This window comes from Equus asinus, chromosome 21 (genome assembly GCF_041296235.1).
Source record: "Equus asinus isolate D_3611 breed Donkey chromosome 21, EquAss-T2T_v2, whole genome shotgun sequence".
Lineage (NCBI taxonomy): Eukaryota > Metazoa > Chordata > Mammalia > Perissodactyla > Equidae > Equus > Equus asinus.
The window spans coordinates 88,106,964-88,126,057 of NC_091810.1; the positions used below are offsets into that span (position 1 = coordinate 88,106,964).

General features: G+C 34.1%; 1 protein-coding gene across 2 annotated transcripts in view; it reads right to left on the reverse strand.

Moving 5' to 3' along the window:
• Window positions 1-19,094, reverse strand: part of ATR (ATR serine/threonine kinase) — a 108,694-nt gene that overhangs the window by 47,547 nt on the left and 42,053 nt on the right. For both annotated transcript variants that reach the window (XR_011496619.1, XM_070493461.1), the window contains exons 17-24: window positions 18,528-18,620; window positions 16,823-16,953; window positions 14,927-15,070; window positions 12,791-12,884; window positions 11,689-11,814; window positions 6,893-7,099; window positions 5,967-6,080; window positions 3,409-3,524 (exon numbers count right to left, since the gene is read on the reverse strand). Coding sequence is in view for 1 of the 2 variants with exons in the window: in XM_070493461.1 (XP_070349562.1) it covers window positions 3,409-3,524; window positions 5,967-6,080; window positions 6,893-7,099; window positions 11,689-11,814; window positions 12,791-12,884; window positions 14,927-15,070; window positions 16,823-16,953; window positions 18,528-18,620 (1,025 nt within the window). In the remaining variant the exon portion in view is untranslated. The remainder of the gene's footprint in view (window positions 1-3,408; window positions 3,525-5,966; window positions 6,081-6,892; window positions 7,100-11,688; window positions 11,815-12,790; window positions 12,885-14,926; window positions 15,071-16,822; window positions 16,954-18,527; window positions 18,621-19,094) is intronic.

Here is a 19,094-nt window from a genome sequence, read left to right on the forward strand (position 1 = left end):
TATTTAGACACCTCACTCTATGGCCACAGTTTCCCAAATTTCCAATTCTTTCACCCAGTTACTCTAACATACCTGTTCCTTCTCACTGAGATCTTCTGTCCCTTGACCCTGGCTAAACTCTCCTGATCCTCTTCTGATCTCCAGATCTGATCTGACCTTCCTTTCATTACCTCTTTCCCTAATCCGCTTGGTCTCCACGGTCCTTCAATTCAAGCACTCTCTTGGTAACATCCTCTTCCCGCGCCACTGTCCTATTATCTTTACCAGCTGTACCCATCTGCCAATCTTCCAACCTTGGATCAATCTATATCTCTGCCTTCACTGAAATGACATCCAGGCCACTGTACTGACAGGAAAATCACTAAGTTGCTTATTAGATTTAGTACTACTATATATTCTTAGTCTTCAACCTCAATGGACCTCTATGCTGTGCAGAAATCCTTCTAAATTTGCCTTATTAACCCTCTCTTCCGTTTTCTAGAGTGGCTATTTCAAATTATCACCACTCTCCTCACATCACCTATACCAACTCCACTGCCACTTTCAGCCAATAATTTCATCTCCTATACCTCCTACTTCATGGAGAAAAAAAGAAGCCATTGCTTCCCACAATCAAATCTGTAAACTTAGCTGAGTTCCATCCATCATTTCATCTTCCTCCATTACAAAGAAAGATATTTCACTCCCTCTAGGTCTAATCTCCCATTTGGGATATGGCTAACATTCTAGATGCTCCTCAGGGTCCTGTTTTATATCAGTGATCTCTTCTTTCTTCCATAACTTCAAATGATCCTTTCTATTTGCTCCTCAGTATTAACATTTAAACATGGTCAAACAACTCTCATCTTACTACTACACATATATAGCATATTTTTGAGGGGAGTGGGTTCCTTTTCAATCACCAATGTAAAGTTAGGAAATGACAAATATAATAAATGCTCTAAACTTAAGGTCCTTAGCATACATTATGTGTTTCACCATATTCTAAATTTCTAAAAATGGAAAAATCCAATAATCTCTCAGTTAACCATCACTATTTGAATCATCACAAATATAATTCCCTAGATGATTTTACCAAGTTTTATGGTGAACTTAGCTAGAAACCTACTGATATTGGGGTACAAGCCAAGTTCTGCCTGGTCACATCCTGATGTTTTTTCCTAAAATTATTTCTATGGCAACTCTGAACTATATAGCTGATCCATCTAGTCCTAAAAAGCAAATGTCCTAAATATAGATATCCTTTAATCCAGATTTACTGACTGCATATAAATAGCCCAATTGAAAAAAAGTTAAAGGAGAGTATAGGAATATAAGTTTAAGACAGCAAAAACAAGAAAATGTTTTTAGGAAATTATTTCCCCCAGGCCCTCTGGAGCAAATATCAAGCAGTCCAAGCTATAAAACTGACCTATTGGCTAACTTGGTATCTTGCTGCATCATACAAAAGCTTTTGTACAAACATGGGTCAACTCCATTAATATTGTCCTCTACTGCCCTCTTATTTTTATGAGGCAGCAATTTCAATAAGCAGATCCCAGCTAGATAAATCTCCTAACTTTCACCATTGAGGGACCATCTGAGACGTTCTTTCAAGCTCTCAGATATAAAAGTAGAAAGATCATACGAATTCTCACTGCTTTGCTAAGATCACGCTTATAAATGACCACTTAAATGTTGCTTCTTATGAAATATTAAGTCAAATAACAAGTAGGCAGAAATGCTGGCTTTTACTCCGTCTGAAGTACGCAATAGCCACACTACGCCCTCCAAAAAAAGCAAAGAATTTATTCAACAAGCTGGGATTGAATAAACATTTGTTATTGAGTATTAATTGTCAGGCATTCTGCTAGGTACCTTTTTTTTTTATCTTTTAAAGATTGGCACCAGAGCTAACAACTCTTGCCAATCTTTTTTTTTTCTTTTTTCTGCTTTTTATCCCCAAATCCTCCCAGTACTTAGTTGTATATTTTACTTGTGGGTTCTTCTAGGTGTGGCATGTGGGACGCCGCCTCAAAGTGGCCTGACGTGTGGTGCCAGGATCCGAACCAGCGAACCCCTGGGCCGCCGAAGTGGAGCATGCGACCTTAACCACTCAGCCATGGGGCTGGTATCATGCTAGGTACTTTTTAATATTATCTTCTTTATTCCTAACAATGATCATACAACATAAGTAAAACTATTCCTGTTTTCAAGATGAAAAAATTGAGACTTGGAAATCTTAAGTAACTTGCCCAAGACTTCAGAGCTAGCAAACACAGAGCCAAGATTCGAATTTAGGTCTTTGTGACTCCAAAGGCTATAAACTTTCCACTAGATTATGGAAACTCTTAAGCATCTTTCTATATGTGCTATAAAATATAGAATAAAGAAATGGAGAAGTGTGGAGTCTTCAAAAAAGAGAAACCAAATTTTAACTGTAGACTTTCACTTTATATTAACAAAAAACATCTTTAAATGATGCTGTTTATAAGAAATAAAATGATGTTTAAAAGGTTTCTAAATATAAAAGATACCTAGCAAATAAGTATACATACTTAAGGGCTTTATAAAGAATTTCACCACAAGTCTGGGCACTGTAAGGCTCAAAGAAGTAATTTATACAAGGTCACAAATCTAACAAACACGTGACCTAGAGTACCTAACAGTACAGTTTCCACCTAAAATTAATTTATAATTTATGGACTTCAATTAGTCTTAACCAAGATATTAAAACTGGAAAAAAGGGGGGCCTGCCCAGTGGCACAAAAGTTAAGTTTGTGCACTCTGCTTCGGTAGCCCAGGGTTTGTCAGTTCGGATCCTGGGTGTGGACCTCCACACTGCTTATCAAGCCATGCTGTGGCAAGTGACCCACATATAAAAGAGGGAGATGGGCATGGATGTTAGCTCAGGGCCAGTCTTCCTCAGCAAAAAGAGGGGAATTGGCTGCAGATGTTAGCTCAGGGCTGATCTTCCTCGGAAAAAAGGTTAGAAAATACTTTCTTAAAAGCAGAGGGAGAAAGTATCTTCATGAGGAGAAATCGGTAGGGTTGAAAATCTCTAAACTCTAAACAGAGCTACTAAAGGCTTTGGGAATAGCTTTAAACTCGTAAATTTCTACATTAATTACACCTATCAAAAGCTTCAACTCATATTCAACTTAAAGTAGATTCTTTAAGAGTTGAATTAAAAAAAAATCAATCCTTTCAGCTTTAATGAATTTGTCTAAATACTTAAAATTATAGAATTTAACCAATGAGCAGACTGTATTTCTCATTTTGACAAGATTACAAACATAAATCATAGTGAAAATACATACTAGAATCTACTAAAAATACTTTTCATGCAAAAGAATTCTATCAAAAACAACATTAATTTTATAAAGTTCAAAATAATTTTTTGAAAATAGTTTTAGAGAGTCTACAGACCTAGTGTTGAGGTGAGGTTCCAGGATTTCCCGAACATGCTCAGGAAATCTCCTCCACAACTGGTGACCGGGGCCATTGGTCTGCATCTCTCTACAGTCGTAAATAGAAAGTAGCTCCTACAAATACATATTTTACATTTGTAAATCCACAGTGAAGCAGATAAACCTTTACATTCATCAATATTCTACACATTATAGTCATAGAAATACACAGAACAATATACAGAATTATAAAATTTTGGATTTGTGAACTTGCTTAGGGCACTTATTTCAATGCTTAGAACCATTTAGGTGATTCTTATCTGAATCTGATTTGAATTCTTCAAATTCTCAGAATTTGAACTTTTCTGAATTTTAATGAAGCAACTACAAATCCAAAATAGTTCAAAAATTCAAGCTATCTCAAATTCTAGATATAAAATACTAAGCTTAAAATTCGGAAAATAAGATGCAAATGTTAAAAACCAATTTACTATTCAAGACCTGAAATTAAATGATTATATTTTACTTTCCTGAAAATAAAACAAGTGAGATTTTATAGATGAAGAAAAAAAATATCTTTGACTCTAATGTCAATCTTCAAAACAAGACAAATATGTTAGGGTATTATATCTTCCATCACCTATTACTTCCTTTCCAATTCCACTGGAAATGACCATATACAATAGATATATTCCTAATATTTATGAAGTATTAGCACTGTCTAGCAAAATATGTACTTTATATTTAGGACTTTGAAATACAAGAAAGTATATGAAAAGTTCAAATATAGAAATATCCAAAATTCATTTTCATTTAGCTTTAATATGTTATTAAAATTTTATTTGAAGCTGATATTTGGCAAAGTTACTCTAGCTAACAGAAGCCCTCTTAATCAACCTCCAATAACAGCCTGGCAATATCAGTATCAGTGCCGATATGCTTTTTCTCTCGTTATACAAATGAATTGTTCTTGTTTGTAATTAAGGCTACCCATTCCACTTCTACACTATATTCCACATCTCTTTACTTACTTAAAATAGTATGTCAAAATTCTCTTTTACATCATCACTTTTCTCCTCTCTGATGAATTGTTCCCAAGCAACATATAAACATAGTTATTTTTCCCATCTTTACTCCTTTTTCCCTCCCCAGCTACCATCTCATTCTTCTGCTCTCTTTGACAGCAACACTCCTCAAAAGAGTTTCTGTAATTTCTCCAATTCCTCTCCTCCCACATGTTCTTAAAAATACTCTAATAAGGCTTCTTGTACTCCACTGAACCTGCTCTTGTCAAGGTCACAAATGACCTTTATGTTACTATAGCCAATGGTCAATTCTCAATCCTTAGATTATTACACCCATGATCAGCATTTAATACAGTGGATCACTCTATACTTCTTAAAACACTTTCTCGTCTTCCAGAACACCACATTCTCCTACCTTATTGGCAGCTCCTTCTCACTTTCCTTACTTGGCTCCTCTCTTTACCCACTGACCTCTCGTTGTCCAGGTCTCAATGACTAGAATGTATTTACCTATATTCCCTTTCTTGATCATCTCATCCAGAATCTTAGTTTTAAATACCACCTCTATAATAAAAACCTCCAAATTTATATCTGTAAACCAGATCTATCACCATGAATTCCAGACCTGAATATTTAACAAAACAAAGAAACTTTTAATAGAAAAAAAATACCATGAAAAAGGGCAAAGAAAGCCAAACTGGAAAAATATTTATTACATGTATGATAGACAAAGGGTCAGTTTTCACTATATCTAAATAGGCCTTAAATATCAATAAAAAATAGACCAATACTAAGAGAGAAATGGGAAAAGATCATCAAGGGAAAATTCACAAAAAAGCAATACATATATAAAAGATGTTATACCTCTCTCATAATTAAAGGCAAATTAAAACAAAATGGTACCATTTTTCATCTGTCACATTGGCAAAGATTTAAAATTTTGATAAAAGGCGGGTTTGTCAAGGGAATATAAACTAGTGAAACTTTTTCTGATAAAATCTATCAAATTGTAAACTGTACTTGCTCTGAGACATATTTCAATTTCTAGATATTTATATTATTGATATATTTACTTGAGTGCTCAGAAACATACATATGTTTTCTAAATCATTTTTTGTAAAAGCTAAACACTGAACACAACCTAAATGTGTTAAATTTCTTAAATAAATTATGGTACATTCATACTGAATATTAAGTCAGGGAAATGAATGAATTGAGATACATGTACTGACATGGAAAATTACCCAGCTAGACCCAAGATAGACTGTTAAACACAAAAGAAAATCAAGTTACAGAACATCATAAGTAATACACTCTCCTTGTTTGGTGGAGAAAACATATATTTGCATACACATAGATAATCTTTCAAAGTACCTATAATAATCTGTTAAAAGAGTACATTTCCGTACTCTCTGAAATTTTTATCATGAATTGGTATCACTTTAATAATGAAAATGATAGTTAAAAAAAAAAGTTTCCAAAGTATAGATTTTATAGCTTTCTTACTAGAATTCAATAATGTAAAACCTGTAATGACTATATGCACTCTTACCTGAATAGCATAAGCAGCTGAATCTTGAGCTCGGCTGTTATCTGCATATGCAAGGTAAGCTCTTGTTAGTTCCATCAATAATCCATAGGCAAAGTTTGAATCTTCTACTCCAGTCTCAACAAAAACAAGAAAAAAATCAAGGATAATTTGTATGAATTTTCTTAAGCTGTACTGTGCCTTCTACGGTAAATTTAACTTACTTGGCTAAGTGATTTAACTTAGAAAAGGAAAGGACAGTAAGGTTCAAACTAAGTTTGGTACCAAGTCTAAACTATGATCTGTAGATAAAAAGCCAAATTTAAGGCTTTGTAGGCAATAAAGTACATTAGAATCATTCAAATTTTACAAAGCTCCAACAATATGCATTTTTTGTTCTTTAACTCTTAGAAAGAAAACTGTATATATATATCATTTCCTAAACTGCATTCTCTACAACCCTTGTCACTTGAGAAGCTCCAAGAAATAATTTTTAAATACCCTCCTCTTGGAGAGTCACAATGTACACTGATATATTAAAAGTTCTGCTTAATTTTGTTATACAGTATTTCTCAAATTCATTTGACTATGGAAACTTTTTTTATACACACACTATTGAACACCCTGGGAAATTAGTTTCCCATGGAAACACTTAGCAATAGTGTTTAAATAGTAATATTTAAATAACTAATTAGGTTTTAAGTATTTGTCAAAATTGAATTAGGAAGCTTATTTAGAAGAACACAGCACACGGGACTGGGCTCAAATTTCACTGCTTTTGGCTAAAGATCTCTGCAATAGCATTAAAGAATAAACTTAGAAATTACCTAAATTGTCTAGTTTAGATCAAGTTCCACTAAGGATAAGCTGTATAGTTCTTTGTAAATGGAACACAGAAACCCTAATAGGACAGAGAACTCTTCTTGTCATTCCAAATAACCATTACTTACCACAAATGTAAAATCTTTTCCTTGGGTTTCAGTTGTTGAGAGATCTAGTCGACCTGGATCTATTGCCCCCAATTCACCTAAACATTCCCCACAGAGCAACCGAGCTTGAGAGTTTGCATCTTGGCAACCTTTCAAAAGCACTGTTACCAATTGTGAGATAACGGGTTCTACTGTTTCACTATCTGTTGCATATTTTATCAGTTTTTCCTAAAATAAAAGTCAGAAAGAAAGTTTATATGCAACTGTCACAAACTAGTATATTTTCCTAACTAGACCGCTTAAAAGTATTAGGAATATCTGACATAAATATTGACAAAATTAAATTCCTAAATCTGCAGTCTTTTCAGCTAGGTTTTGTGTGTGTGTGTGAGGAAGACTGTTGCTGAGCTAAGATCTGTGCCAATCTTCCTCTATTTTATGTGGGACATCGCCACAGGGTGGGTTTGATGAGCGGTACTAGGTCTGTGCCTGGGATCCCAACCACTGAACTCCAGGCCACTGAAGCAGAGAGCACAAACTTAACCACTACTCCACTGGGCTAGCCCCTTTTCAGCTAGTTTTTGATGAGTTCACATAATATAGTTCACAATGTTCTGTAGGATCAGAATCATTTTGTGTTTGAAAGTTTTAATCATTAATCCACTAAACAAATAGTTACTGAGTACTATTATATCAGTATACAAAAATAAGTAAGACACAGTCTTATCCCAAGTTCACAGTTCAATGGGAAAATCTGTAAACAAATAATTAAAATATCATATCATATGTACAGTAACAAACGTATTTACAAGGTAAAGAAGCAATGAAGAAGATAAAAAAAGAACTCAGTAACTTTCAAGGATAGTGGACACATATTTCAGGAAATAAGTCAAGGAAGAACAGCTATTAGTTAAAACAATAAGACTGAAAAGTGTATAAAAACTAGAAGAGAAGGAGAAAAAAATATGAGAAAAAGGGTTTGTGGGGATGATTTAAAAAAAGAGGTAGGAAGAAAGAGGTAGCCTTAATGCAAATATGTTGGCTCAAGTAATCTTTTTTCATCCATCTCCTGAGGATGCTGTAATGAAAAACTTTAAGTATGAAGATACTATTCTCAAGCCAGTTAAGATTTAGATATTGGATTCGTGTGAGCACTTTAGAATTACTTTATTTATTTAAATTTCTTTCCAACAAAAGTAAAACATATACAAGCAACTCAAACTCCATGTTAAAATGTGATTCAAATTAGAGCAATATAATTCAAAAGAAAAATAAAAAGACATTTATCTCATCCAAAATCTTCAATATTCAATCACTTAAAGAACCTTACAGGTTAATTCAGGCATAAATACCTAAAATAATGAACAAGTAATTAATAAATAGCAACTCCAATATAAAAAAGATATTTATTCACTTGCTAATATTGGAAATCAATAAGGAAAAAGACACTTTAGTTGGCAAAGATAAATGCAGTTGATATTCAAGGCAACACATATTATGTCACTCTAAATGAAAGATAGTTTAAAAATATACTTATCTCCTAAGTGCTTAAAAATGTCTTCACTTCACTTCCAGGTTAGATAAAGTGGGTTTTATTTTTCAGCAAAAAATACTGAATTCCACAAGAATTTTTAAAATGAGTTATGTCTTCAATCCATCTATTTAGAAAGGCTTTTTAACACATCCATCCAATTTTATCATTTTCCAAATGCCTGACCAGTTGTCAAAACAAATCCATGTTTGCTCCAACTATCTGAAATGTCATTTTTATCACATCCTCAATGTCCATATACACTTGGGTCTATTTCTGGACTTTCTATTCTTTCCCCTTAGTCTGTTTATTCACGTACCAGTATCACACTGTTATAATTATAGAAGCTGTAGAGTATATTAATGTCTGGTAGGGCTACGGAACTCTCATAGTTGCCTTTTTTTTCCTAGAGTTTTCCTAGCTATTTTCACATTAGTTTTTCCATACGAACATTAGTATGAACTTTTCTAGTTAAAAAAGCAAACAAACAACTTGGTATTTCTTTGGGATAGCATTAAATTTCCAAATTAACCTAGGGAGAATTAAAATCTTTATAATATTTAGTCAATCTACCCAATAAATAAGGGATGCTCTCCATTTGCTGATCTCTCTTACATTGTTGTGTCTTTCAGGAATGTTTCAAAGTTTTCCACTTATTGATTTATACATTTATTGTTATGCTTATTCCTAAGTATGTTATCTTTCTCGGGTACTATTGTAAATTGGGTTTTCCAACAAGTCTTTCACCTGGTTATTTCTTGTTATATGAAGATTATTGATTTTTATATCCTCCTACCTTCCTGAATTAGTTTGTTGTCTGAGTTAGTTTTACTGATAATTCTCTATAGTGTTCCAAGTATATTAGCATATCATCTGCAAATAGTTTCACATCTTTTCCAATTTTTATGCCTCTGATTGCCTTCTCTTGTCTAAATTTATTGGCCAATACTTCCAACTGAATGTTAGCGTGTAGTGCAGATAATGAGCAAGCTTGCTTCTAGTAGGAATGCATTTTATTCCCCCATTAAGTATGTGTGCGTATACACATACATGCATACATTTGTATTAAGGTAGTATGTGTCAATGCACATTTTCTTGAGTGTTTTTATCTGAAGTGGATGCTACAGTTTGTCAAAGGCTGTTTCAGCATTTATGAGAATAACAGTATGAATTCTTCTCCTTAGGTCTATTAATACAGTGAATTACATTAAAGGATTGCCAAATATGAACCATCCTTGCAATACTGGAATAATATTTAAAACTATAATCTAAAGGTCAAAGTAACTTTCTGGAAATAAAAGACCTAAATCCACATATTGCAAAAACCCACTGTGTACCTGTGAAAATTGACTCCAGAATAGTCAACCCGGAGACATATCTTAGACTTTAACAATAATAATATCCCATGACCAACTGTAATTTATTCCAAGTGAACTTACCTTCTTACTTTGGCTAGCTAACCTATTAGCACTTGGGCTTTACAAGCAAGGAAGGCTTATCAGGGAATTACCAGATGTGATTTATGTTTTGTGACACAGGTGGCGAAAGTGGGGCAGCTATGGCTTTTTCCTAAGACTATATGAAATCTCCTTGAGTTCTCAGACTTAGTTTTTTACATCTAAGAGGTGATGATCAATATGAAACTTCCTTATGTTAGACCATGACCATGTCATCTGCTCAGAAATAACTAAAACCAGAAAATCTCTACGCCAAGAGGAGAGATTCTTTGCTACTCATAAATCCCTATATTAAATTAAAAAGCTAGTGGTCCTTTAAGTTATCTGAAACACAGATAGAGGTTTGGGGTAAGGAGTAAGCACAAGGTAGTTTCAATGTAGTGTAGGGCAGAGAATGAGGTTGTAACATTGATAATATAGACCTATGGTTAAGAGAGCATAAAACCTACACTTGAGATTCAAGGCTCCTCGCATGTGGTAAACCATCTCCACATTGGCCGCTACCCACACTGGTTATACCAGCTCACTGACCCAGAAGAATGTACTTCTTACCATCGTGTATATCTTTTGTCCTAAGTAAATGCTTCCTTCTATCATGAAAATCCAAATATAGCCCAGTTTGTAATCTACTAATTCATGAGGGTCTTAGGCTCTCACATCTTATCATACGGGTTCTCAATATGCAAAAATCAGCACCTCAGTTAAATTTTTTCCATTTTATAGATTTATAGTAGTGATTTGGTATTTTAAATACCAGTTCTCACTCTCATCAAGGTTAGGCATAATCTACATTATGTTGACAAGGAAAAGAACAAAGTTCACGGGCACTATGAACAAGTAAACAAAAATTTAGCTTCACTAAAACTAAAAGAATTACAAAAAATTAAAAATAGAAATACCATACGACCCAGCTATCTCACTACTGAGTATTTACCCAAGAACTTGAAATCAACAATTCAATGAGACTTATGCACCCCTATGTTCACTGCAGCATTGTTCACAATAGCCACGAAGTGGAAGCAACCTAAGTGCCCATCGACTGATGACTGGATAAAAAAGATGCAGAATATACATATATACACAATGGAATATTACTCAGCCATAAAAAAGACAAAATTGTGCCATGGGCAGCAACATGGATGGACCTAAAGGGTATGATGTTAAACGAAATAAGCCAGACAGAGAAAGATAAACACCATACGATTTCACTTATATGTGGAAGATAAACTAACACATAAACAAAAAGAACAGGTTACCAGAGGGAAGGTGGTGGTGGGGTGGGCATAAGGGGTAAAAGGGTACATTTATATGATGACTCACAAATAATAACATACAACTGAAATTTCACAATGTTATAAGCTAGTATGATCTCAATAAAACTAAAAAAAAAAAAAAAAAAAAGGAGATTCCAGAAGGACAATAACTGGTAGAAAAAAAAAAGGAGTTAATTCAGTCAAAATGTAAAATGGCAAAATTACTAAAATTTCATATGACAGGTAACTATAGGAAATTATATGAGAAGACTCACAAAAACTACTGCTGTACAAACACATACACCCTTACCCAAGAAGATGCAGTAACCTAAAATATAACCATCAAATTATGACTCTTCAAAAGCAATAATAAAAAACCACAAATCCCCAGTAATCAGCCTCAAAGGGCATCTTGTGGATTACTGATTTTAAGTCAGATCTGATAATCTAGGTCTAAGAAAAAATCACTTCTTTCATTGAACCTACTGAATCTCAAGCAAGTACACCAATCTGTCATCTTTTCTTTAAACTTTCAACGTTTCTTTTCTATAGTTTTAAAATTATATCTCAGTATACCTGATTTTTATACAAGATTTCCTTCAAGCTCGTAAGAGCATGAATACGAACATCTACATTTTCATGTTGAATTGCTTTCATGGATAGTTGAAGAGTTGTCTGAAGATCAGTACTCTCAGAGGTCTCCTATATAAAAAGCACAGAGAGATACACCTCATCAATGAACCACTTCAGGAACCATTCTGGAAGGCCTGGAGTCCCTACAGAGTTACCATTAAAGTAGTTAAACTATACCCCTATTAAAAGTAGTTTTAAAAAATAATTTCCATCTCTTCCTTTGTATAGCACATGTCATTTTTAGTAAATCTTGGTGAAAGGAATTTCACCCTAAAATCTTTAGAGCTGAAGAAAAATTTTATTCCAACTAAATATGAACTTACTTATCTAAAATAAATCTTTCTTGGTAAAAAATACAAGTTTCCCTTAACAGACAAAATAGCCTTGAACCAGGCCTACAGACTATGCAGATAATTCATTCCTTACTTTAACTACTTACATTTTTATGACTATGATGATTTACTCAGTAAAACAGGAAATAGAATCTTCAGAGCCAATCTTGGGGTCTGTAGTAAATACCTCTGCCACTCTGACCTGAGGTCAGGTATCCCACTTTCTGCCCTAAAATTCTATGGAATCAACAATAATATTTTCATAATTTCAGAAAGTTCATTGGACTTCAAGATGAGGGAACTACAGATTATTCCCCTTCTAAAGCTCAGGAATCAGTCAGATCTGACATTTCCATACCACAATTTTTAGCACAACATAATCAGAATCTTCCCACAGCTTTTCTCTCTTTACTCAGGGAATGCAGCTACGGCAGCTTCTTCTTTTGGGGACTTGTAAGTAAGGACATATTGACCTGGGTAGTAAAGGTGTAAGAACTGTATTCTTTGGTCTCTGTTCTATCTAATGCTATTACATCTTTGATCTAAATGCTAAAACTTCCTTCTAGAAATCATGGATTCATGATAGGATTATCTAGTAATTCACCATCAGAATATGACTATATTATCCCTAGATATGATTCTAAAGAATCTCTATGAAACATATTCAAACTTGGGAACAATGATCTCCTAAACCATAAATAAAAATTAAATACCTTTCTGTATTCTTGTAGAACTGCTTTTATCTTTTTTAATTCTGGATGATCAGGTAAAAAATATATTTCATGAAGAAAATCCTGTACAGCATCCCTAAAAGTTAGTGGGAAGAAAAAGATGTATTTGCAAATAGTATGAATACTAAAAATATATAAAGCAGAGGTTGAAACTAAGACCAACTTAATTCATACTTAGAAGTGCTAGTCGATTACTGACATGCAAAGTATTCTTCCTAACCATGTCTAGGATGCTCAGCCAATTAAGAGCGGCAAATAATCAAATCTAAGAAAATCACCCTGTGGCAGTCTGTTATATTGGTGGCCCTGAATAAACTACACTTCTTAGTATACACACCCACGTACAGTCACATCCTCTTGATTTGGGCTAGGTGTTTGACTTGCTTTAACAAAAAGAATGTGGCAGAAGAAATGCTGTGTCAGTTTGTGGTCCAAGTGTTAAAAAGGTCTGGCAGCTTGTGTTTCTATGCTCATGAGAGTCCTGAGTCACCACCTAAGAAGTCTGGCTACCAACACGGACAGAATACATAGAAAGAGAAAGGCTCTTAGACTACATGGAAAGAGGGAGAAGTCCAGTCAAATCTATCTGCCGGCTGATTACAGCCACACCAATGATCATTGGCAAAATCAGCCAAAGAATCAACCAGCTTAACCCAGCCCAGTTGCAAAATTATGAGTAAATAAAAATGTTAGTTGTTTTAAGGCACCAGGTTTTGGAGTGGTTTGTAATGCATCAATAGATAGCCAAACCCAACCCCAAAATACAAATTCTCATAAAGAATTTTAGAGAAAAATATGCAAATAATTCATATCAAGGCTACAATTTTTAATTTGCTTCAAATATAATACACTAATCTTTCTGGGTCCAAATAAAAAGTGTTTCTAAATTCTAGTCTTCATTAACTCATGCAACAAATATGTATTAACTAACTACTATGTACCACTATGTGCTAGATACCGCAGACTTAACAATAAGAAAGCTGAAATAATTCCTTCACTCAGGGAGCTTAAGGTTCTATCCAGCACTGAGTGAAAGAGAATTTGTTTTCATCATATGAAAAAGGTAGAGAAATGATTCCTCTGTAATAAACAGCAAAGATACACTATTTGCAAAATAATCCAAAAAGTATTTGAAAAGTGATCCAGATCACTGATTATGTTGTTCTGTCATGTACAAAATATCAAAAAATACAAGCATTTTAACTGAAAAAAGCTACATCAACCTTTTACTCTGTACCTTCTCCCTGATTAGAGAGTTACTGGAAATGATTAACGGGGATAGCAATAGCATAAGGGTAGATAGGGAAATAAGAAGTACTTAACTCCTAACTTTTCAGAAGCAAAAGAACCAGTTCAACAGTTAAGTACAAACATGAAAAAAATTTTAAAATGTTTAGGAAGACATTCCAGGCTAAAAAGCAGCCTGAGTGAAAAACAAAAATCAAAAGGAATAATGTATATTTTTGCAATAGTAGTCTGGATTGGCTACAGCCTAGTGTCTGCTTTGAAAAATCTTGGGAAAGAATTTTAAGAAATAAGATGTGGCCAGATTTTACAAAGCCTGAATACCAAGATAAGCAATTTGCAATTTATCAGTTTATCAGGAAACAGAGAACCACAGAACGTCTCCATATGCTGGAATGATACAGGTAAAGAGATGCTTCTAAATATGAAGAATATGAAGAAACGTAATAAACGCTTACAGGAAGGGAGGTTGGTTAAACGGTTAAGGCAATGAAGCAGTAAGAGTTTCAACTAAGGTAAGCTATGGAAAGTAGGTGAATATCCTCCTAATCTTTCTCACGCTATTCAACTATTTGCCTTTTACTGTAAGAAGGTAAATCTAGCCTCACCTTTTTAAAAATTGATGAAAATAATTTTGAGTTGATCTACTAATTAATAAATTTATAATTATAATGAAGCCATGTCACAACAGAAATAGCATTAGTTCAATATATATTGACCTACAGCATGTCAATTACTTTTGTTTATTGACGGACTCTAAATTAAAAAGAATGTGAACAATTCTGCATTACCAACAGTAATCCTAATATCTTGAGACATTAAAATACAGTAATAAAAAACTGCTATCTTTATTATTAATTTCAGTTACAATACCTGTTTTCAATTATGAGGTAGTGAAATATAGCTGCTGTTTCTTTAGGCTGGATGTGTATGAGAGGTAACAAAGCTACTATTACATGACTGAGAAGGGAGCCTAGATAAGCATGATCCAAGCAACGAACAAAGCAGTCCCAAGCTCTATGTGAAAAAACAAATAAAAGTTAAAAGTCACATTACTTTTATTATTTATAAAGCGCCATCAATGAGTTGTTGGCTGAACAAACAATGATATATACAAACAATAAGATTAAAAGGCAGCTGTAAAATGGGATAAAGATCAGTATTGTATACTCAAATAGAGTGATCTCTATAATATATTAAGTCAAAAAAGCAAGATAAAAAACAGTGTTGATAATATGCCACCTTTTGAGGCAAGGTTAATATAAAAAAATATGAGAGTGTGTGCATTTGCTTGTACTTTTAGAAAGGGTGGATTATACAAAAATTAATAAAAATGGATACCTGTGGGGGTCAGGAATGGAAGCTAGATTCTCTGAGTGTAACCTGTTATACTAATTTGAATTTGGGATAATATATGATGTAAATGTTTTATATGATTTTTAAATTAAATAAAGAGAAAAGGTAACTTCTAAAAATTTTTCAAAATGTAGCAATTGAATCCAACAGTATCAAGTTGGTGGCACATGCACACAGAAAAGAATTACGTCATGTGACTTTAAAACATATAATTCTGACTGCACATCTCCAATAAGATACAGTCTAAGGACAAAAAGAACCTCCAAGAGGGGCTGGCCCCATGGCCGAGTGGTTAAGTTCGCGCGCTCCGCTGCAGGCGGCCCAGTGTTTCGTTGGTTCGAATCCTGGGCGCGGACATGGCACTGCTCATCAAACCACGCTGAGGCAGCGTCCCACATGCCACAACTAGAAGGACCCACAACGAAGAATATACAACTATGTACCAGGGGGCTTTGGGGAGAAAAAGGAAAAAATAAAATCTTTAAAAAAAAAAAAAAAAAGAACCTCCAAGAAGCTTAAACTGCATTCAGTAGACATTACTGTATTCATTATTGTTAGCAGTAATATTTAAATTAAATTAGCAATCAGCCAAATTCTATATGCCAAAACCTCGAAGGCCTGAAAGAAGTGTGGGGAGGGGTCTTAAGGGGTGAATCTGTTTAAAAGAAAAACTTACATGTCTAACAAGTGCATCTGATTTGATTCTGCTTCAAACAAACCAACATCTTTGGGAAAAACATCTTTGAGACAATTGGTGAAATCTGAACATGGACTGAGTTTTAGATGATACTAAGGAATTTCTATTAATTCTGCTAAATATAGTAATTCATGATGGCTATATATTTTTTAAATGCCCTTATCCAGTAGATACATCTGAGGTGTTTACAAGTACAAGGATGTGATACTGAGGTTTGCTTTAAAACATTCCAACTAACAATAAAAAAGGTAGAGGTGGACAGATTAAACAAGATTAGCAATGTTGATAACTGCTGAGGTTGGGAAATGCGTATGTAGGGGTTCACTATACTTTTCTATTTCCCAGTATGTTATAAGATTTCATAGTAAAATATTTTTAAAGAAGTAGGGGCTGGCCCCGTGGCCGAGTGGTTAAGTCCACGCACTCTGCTTCGGCAGCCCAGGGTTTCGCCAGTTAGGATCCTGGGTGCAGACATGGCACCGCCATGCTCAAGTGGCATCCCACGTGCCACAACTAGAAGGACCCACAACTAAAAATATACAACTATGTACTGGGGGGCTTTAGGGAGAAAAAGGAAAAATAAAATCTTAAAAAAAAGGAAGTAAACATTCCATTTTCAATACAAATAGACTTTCTATCTTAATTATTTACATTTAAACCTAATTTCCTTCAAAGAGATAAGAATTTGAGTTAGTGCTACTCAGGCAATCATTTACCTGCAACACAATTCAGGAAAATCATCCTTGAATCGAAGGCCAGTTCTCAGCGTGGTCATCATCTTCACCCTCACAGAACTGACATGTTTGGGTCCCATCAATTTCATCAAAGACATCAAACTGTTCAAGGCCTAAAAAGTAAGTAGGGCTTTAAAATAAAGCCTATAACAAGCTGACAGGAGCAGATGAGCCCTAAGGACAAGTGTATCCCACCCTGTCTCAAGAGTAGTATCTATTCTCTGGTAACACAGATCTAATAAATGGTGGCCAGTGCATTTTGTCTAACTTCTTAGGTAGGAATTATGAATTTGAAAAAGACAAGTTGAGTTCATTTTATTTTTTTTTTCCCTTGAAGATGATTTGTTATTTTGGTCCTGGTGGTCCTCTCGAACAGTAATTTTCAAATTTATTAACACTATAGTACCTATTGTTTAATTTTCTTCATATCCATCCCAAATTGCTATGCAGAACATGCATTTTTGTCCTAATAGCACTAAATTCAAGATGCTCTAAACTTAGTAAAACAAACAAGTAACTGATGACATACACATATTTTGTGAAATATGTGAATATTATTTTGTGAAAATAATACACATATTTTATTGTGTGTATAACACAGAATCAGACTCGTACCAACAGCTCCAGATTCTAATGAAGCAGTAAAGAAACTCTAGTCAACTATAACTATGTGCCAAAACATGCAAGCTCTTTATTGTTTAAAGTACACACTCCAGTTCTCTAGATTTGAGGTCATTCTCTCACTTGGCATAACAATACGAAAGATCCCATGTAGATGAAATAGAAGTTGTTTAGGAGATTAAATTTACCAGTTGACGCCAAAAAACAAGTATTGGTTGCTGAAATTTGTAGAGTTTAATACTGTATCATGTCTTTCTTGGCTCCTTAATGTTATTAAGAGAAGGGTAGTACACACTGAAATAAAAGCCTCCATTTATGGATTTTTATTATAATTCTACTGACTGAGAGGTGCAAAGCAACAAAAGGGAAATTTAATTAGTATCTAAAATTCTATCCCAATCTATGGACAAAAATTTCCAGTGGTGATCAACTGTTACAGCAGAAATAATGAGACTTGACTGTGCTAAATGCATTTAAACACAAACTGACAAATATTGAAGTTACTTTAATTACTATAACCTAGTATTTTTATTATTCAAAAACACCATGGGCCATGACCCACATCAGACCAATGTGGACCAGTGAATCAATTATATAACTTTTGCTTGAGCTATCAGGGATTGCTGGTCTCTTTTTTCCCATTGAGCTAGATGCTGTGATGATGTGAGCCTGAAGCTGCTGGGGCCGTCATCTGGCACTTAAGTATAGAGCCAACCCAGGGGAATTTGAGCTAAGAGATTGATTCTGAGAATATTGTGTCCAAAATCAAGCTAGACCAAAAAAGCTATATTACCCTTATACTTTTAGTTATGTAGGCAACAAATTCCTTTAAGCCAGTTTGGGTTGAAGTTTCTGTCTGTTATAAATAAAAGAACTGGAAATGATATAATTCCTCTTTCTAGACTCCCAAAAGCTTATACAAGTTGTTTAGGAACACAGAATATCATACATTTGATTATTTTTTATCTTTGAATGTTTGCAGCTACAAGCAGAAATCATGTCTCCCGCATGAATCTCCCATATGAATTCTATTCCAGCACTTTGCAACTCAACTATTACTACCTACCATTTTCTTATCTTCAATGCCAACACTGGAGCTCAGTAACTGCATGTTAAAAAAGGCCAAAATGCCCAACAACTTGGGCTGCAAATAATCAGCCTAAGGAACAAAGGAAAAAAAAACCCATGAAACAGATATTATGTAAGTTTTAAACAAATTAAATTTCAGAAATCAACAAATTATCTAACTAACATCATTTCTATTTTAGTTAACTATATTAGAATATTGGAAATAAACACTTGGTGAATTAAGCTTCTTCAAAAGCATGTATTTTCATATCTAGTATTTTAAAAGTTAGTGAAACTGATTTATAATCACCATGACAAAATATGGTTCAATAGTATCAAACAAGGAGAAAATCATGAGCTTTTGCATTATGGAGCGAGCTGAATGGGATCCTCAGGATCTGATTCACATCAGGATCCAGAATGGATGGGATATTTATCATAAGGAGAAGAACAGAAAAAGACAAGTGACTGTTCTTATTCTATAGCATTTAGAACTAAGATGGAAAAAAAAGTACTTGGTTAGCGAAAAGGTACCCTGCCAGAACAACAGTCACAGAAGAGGGTG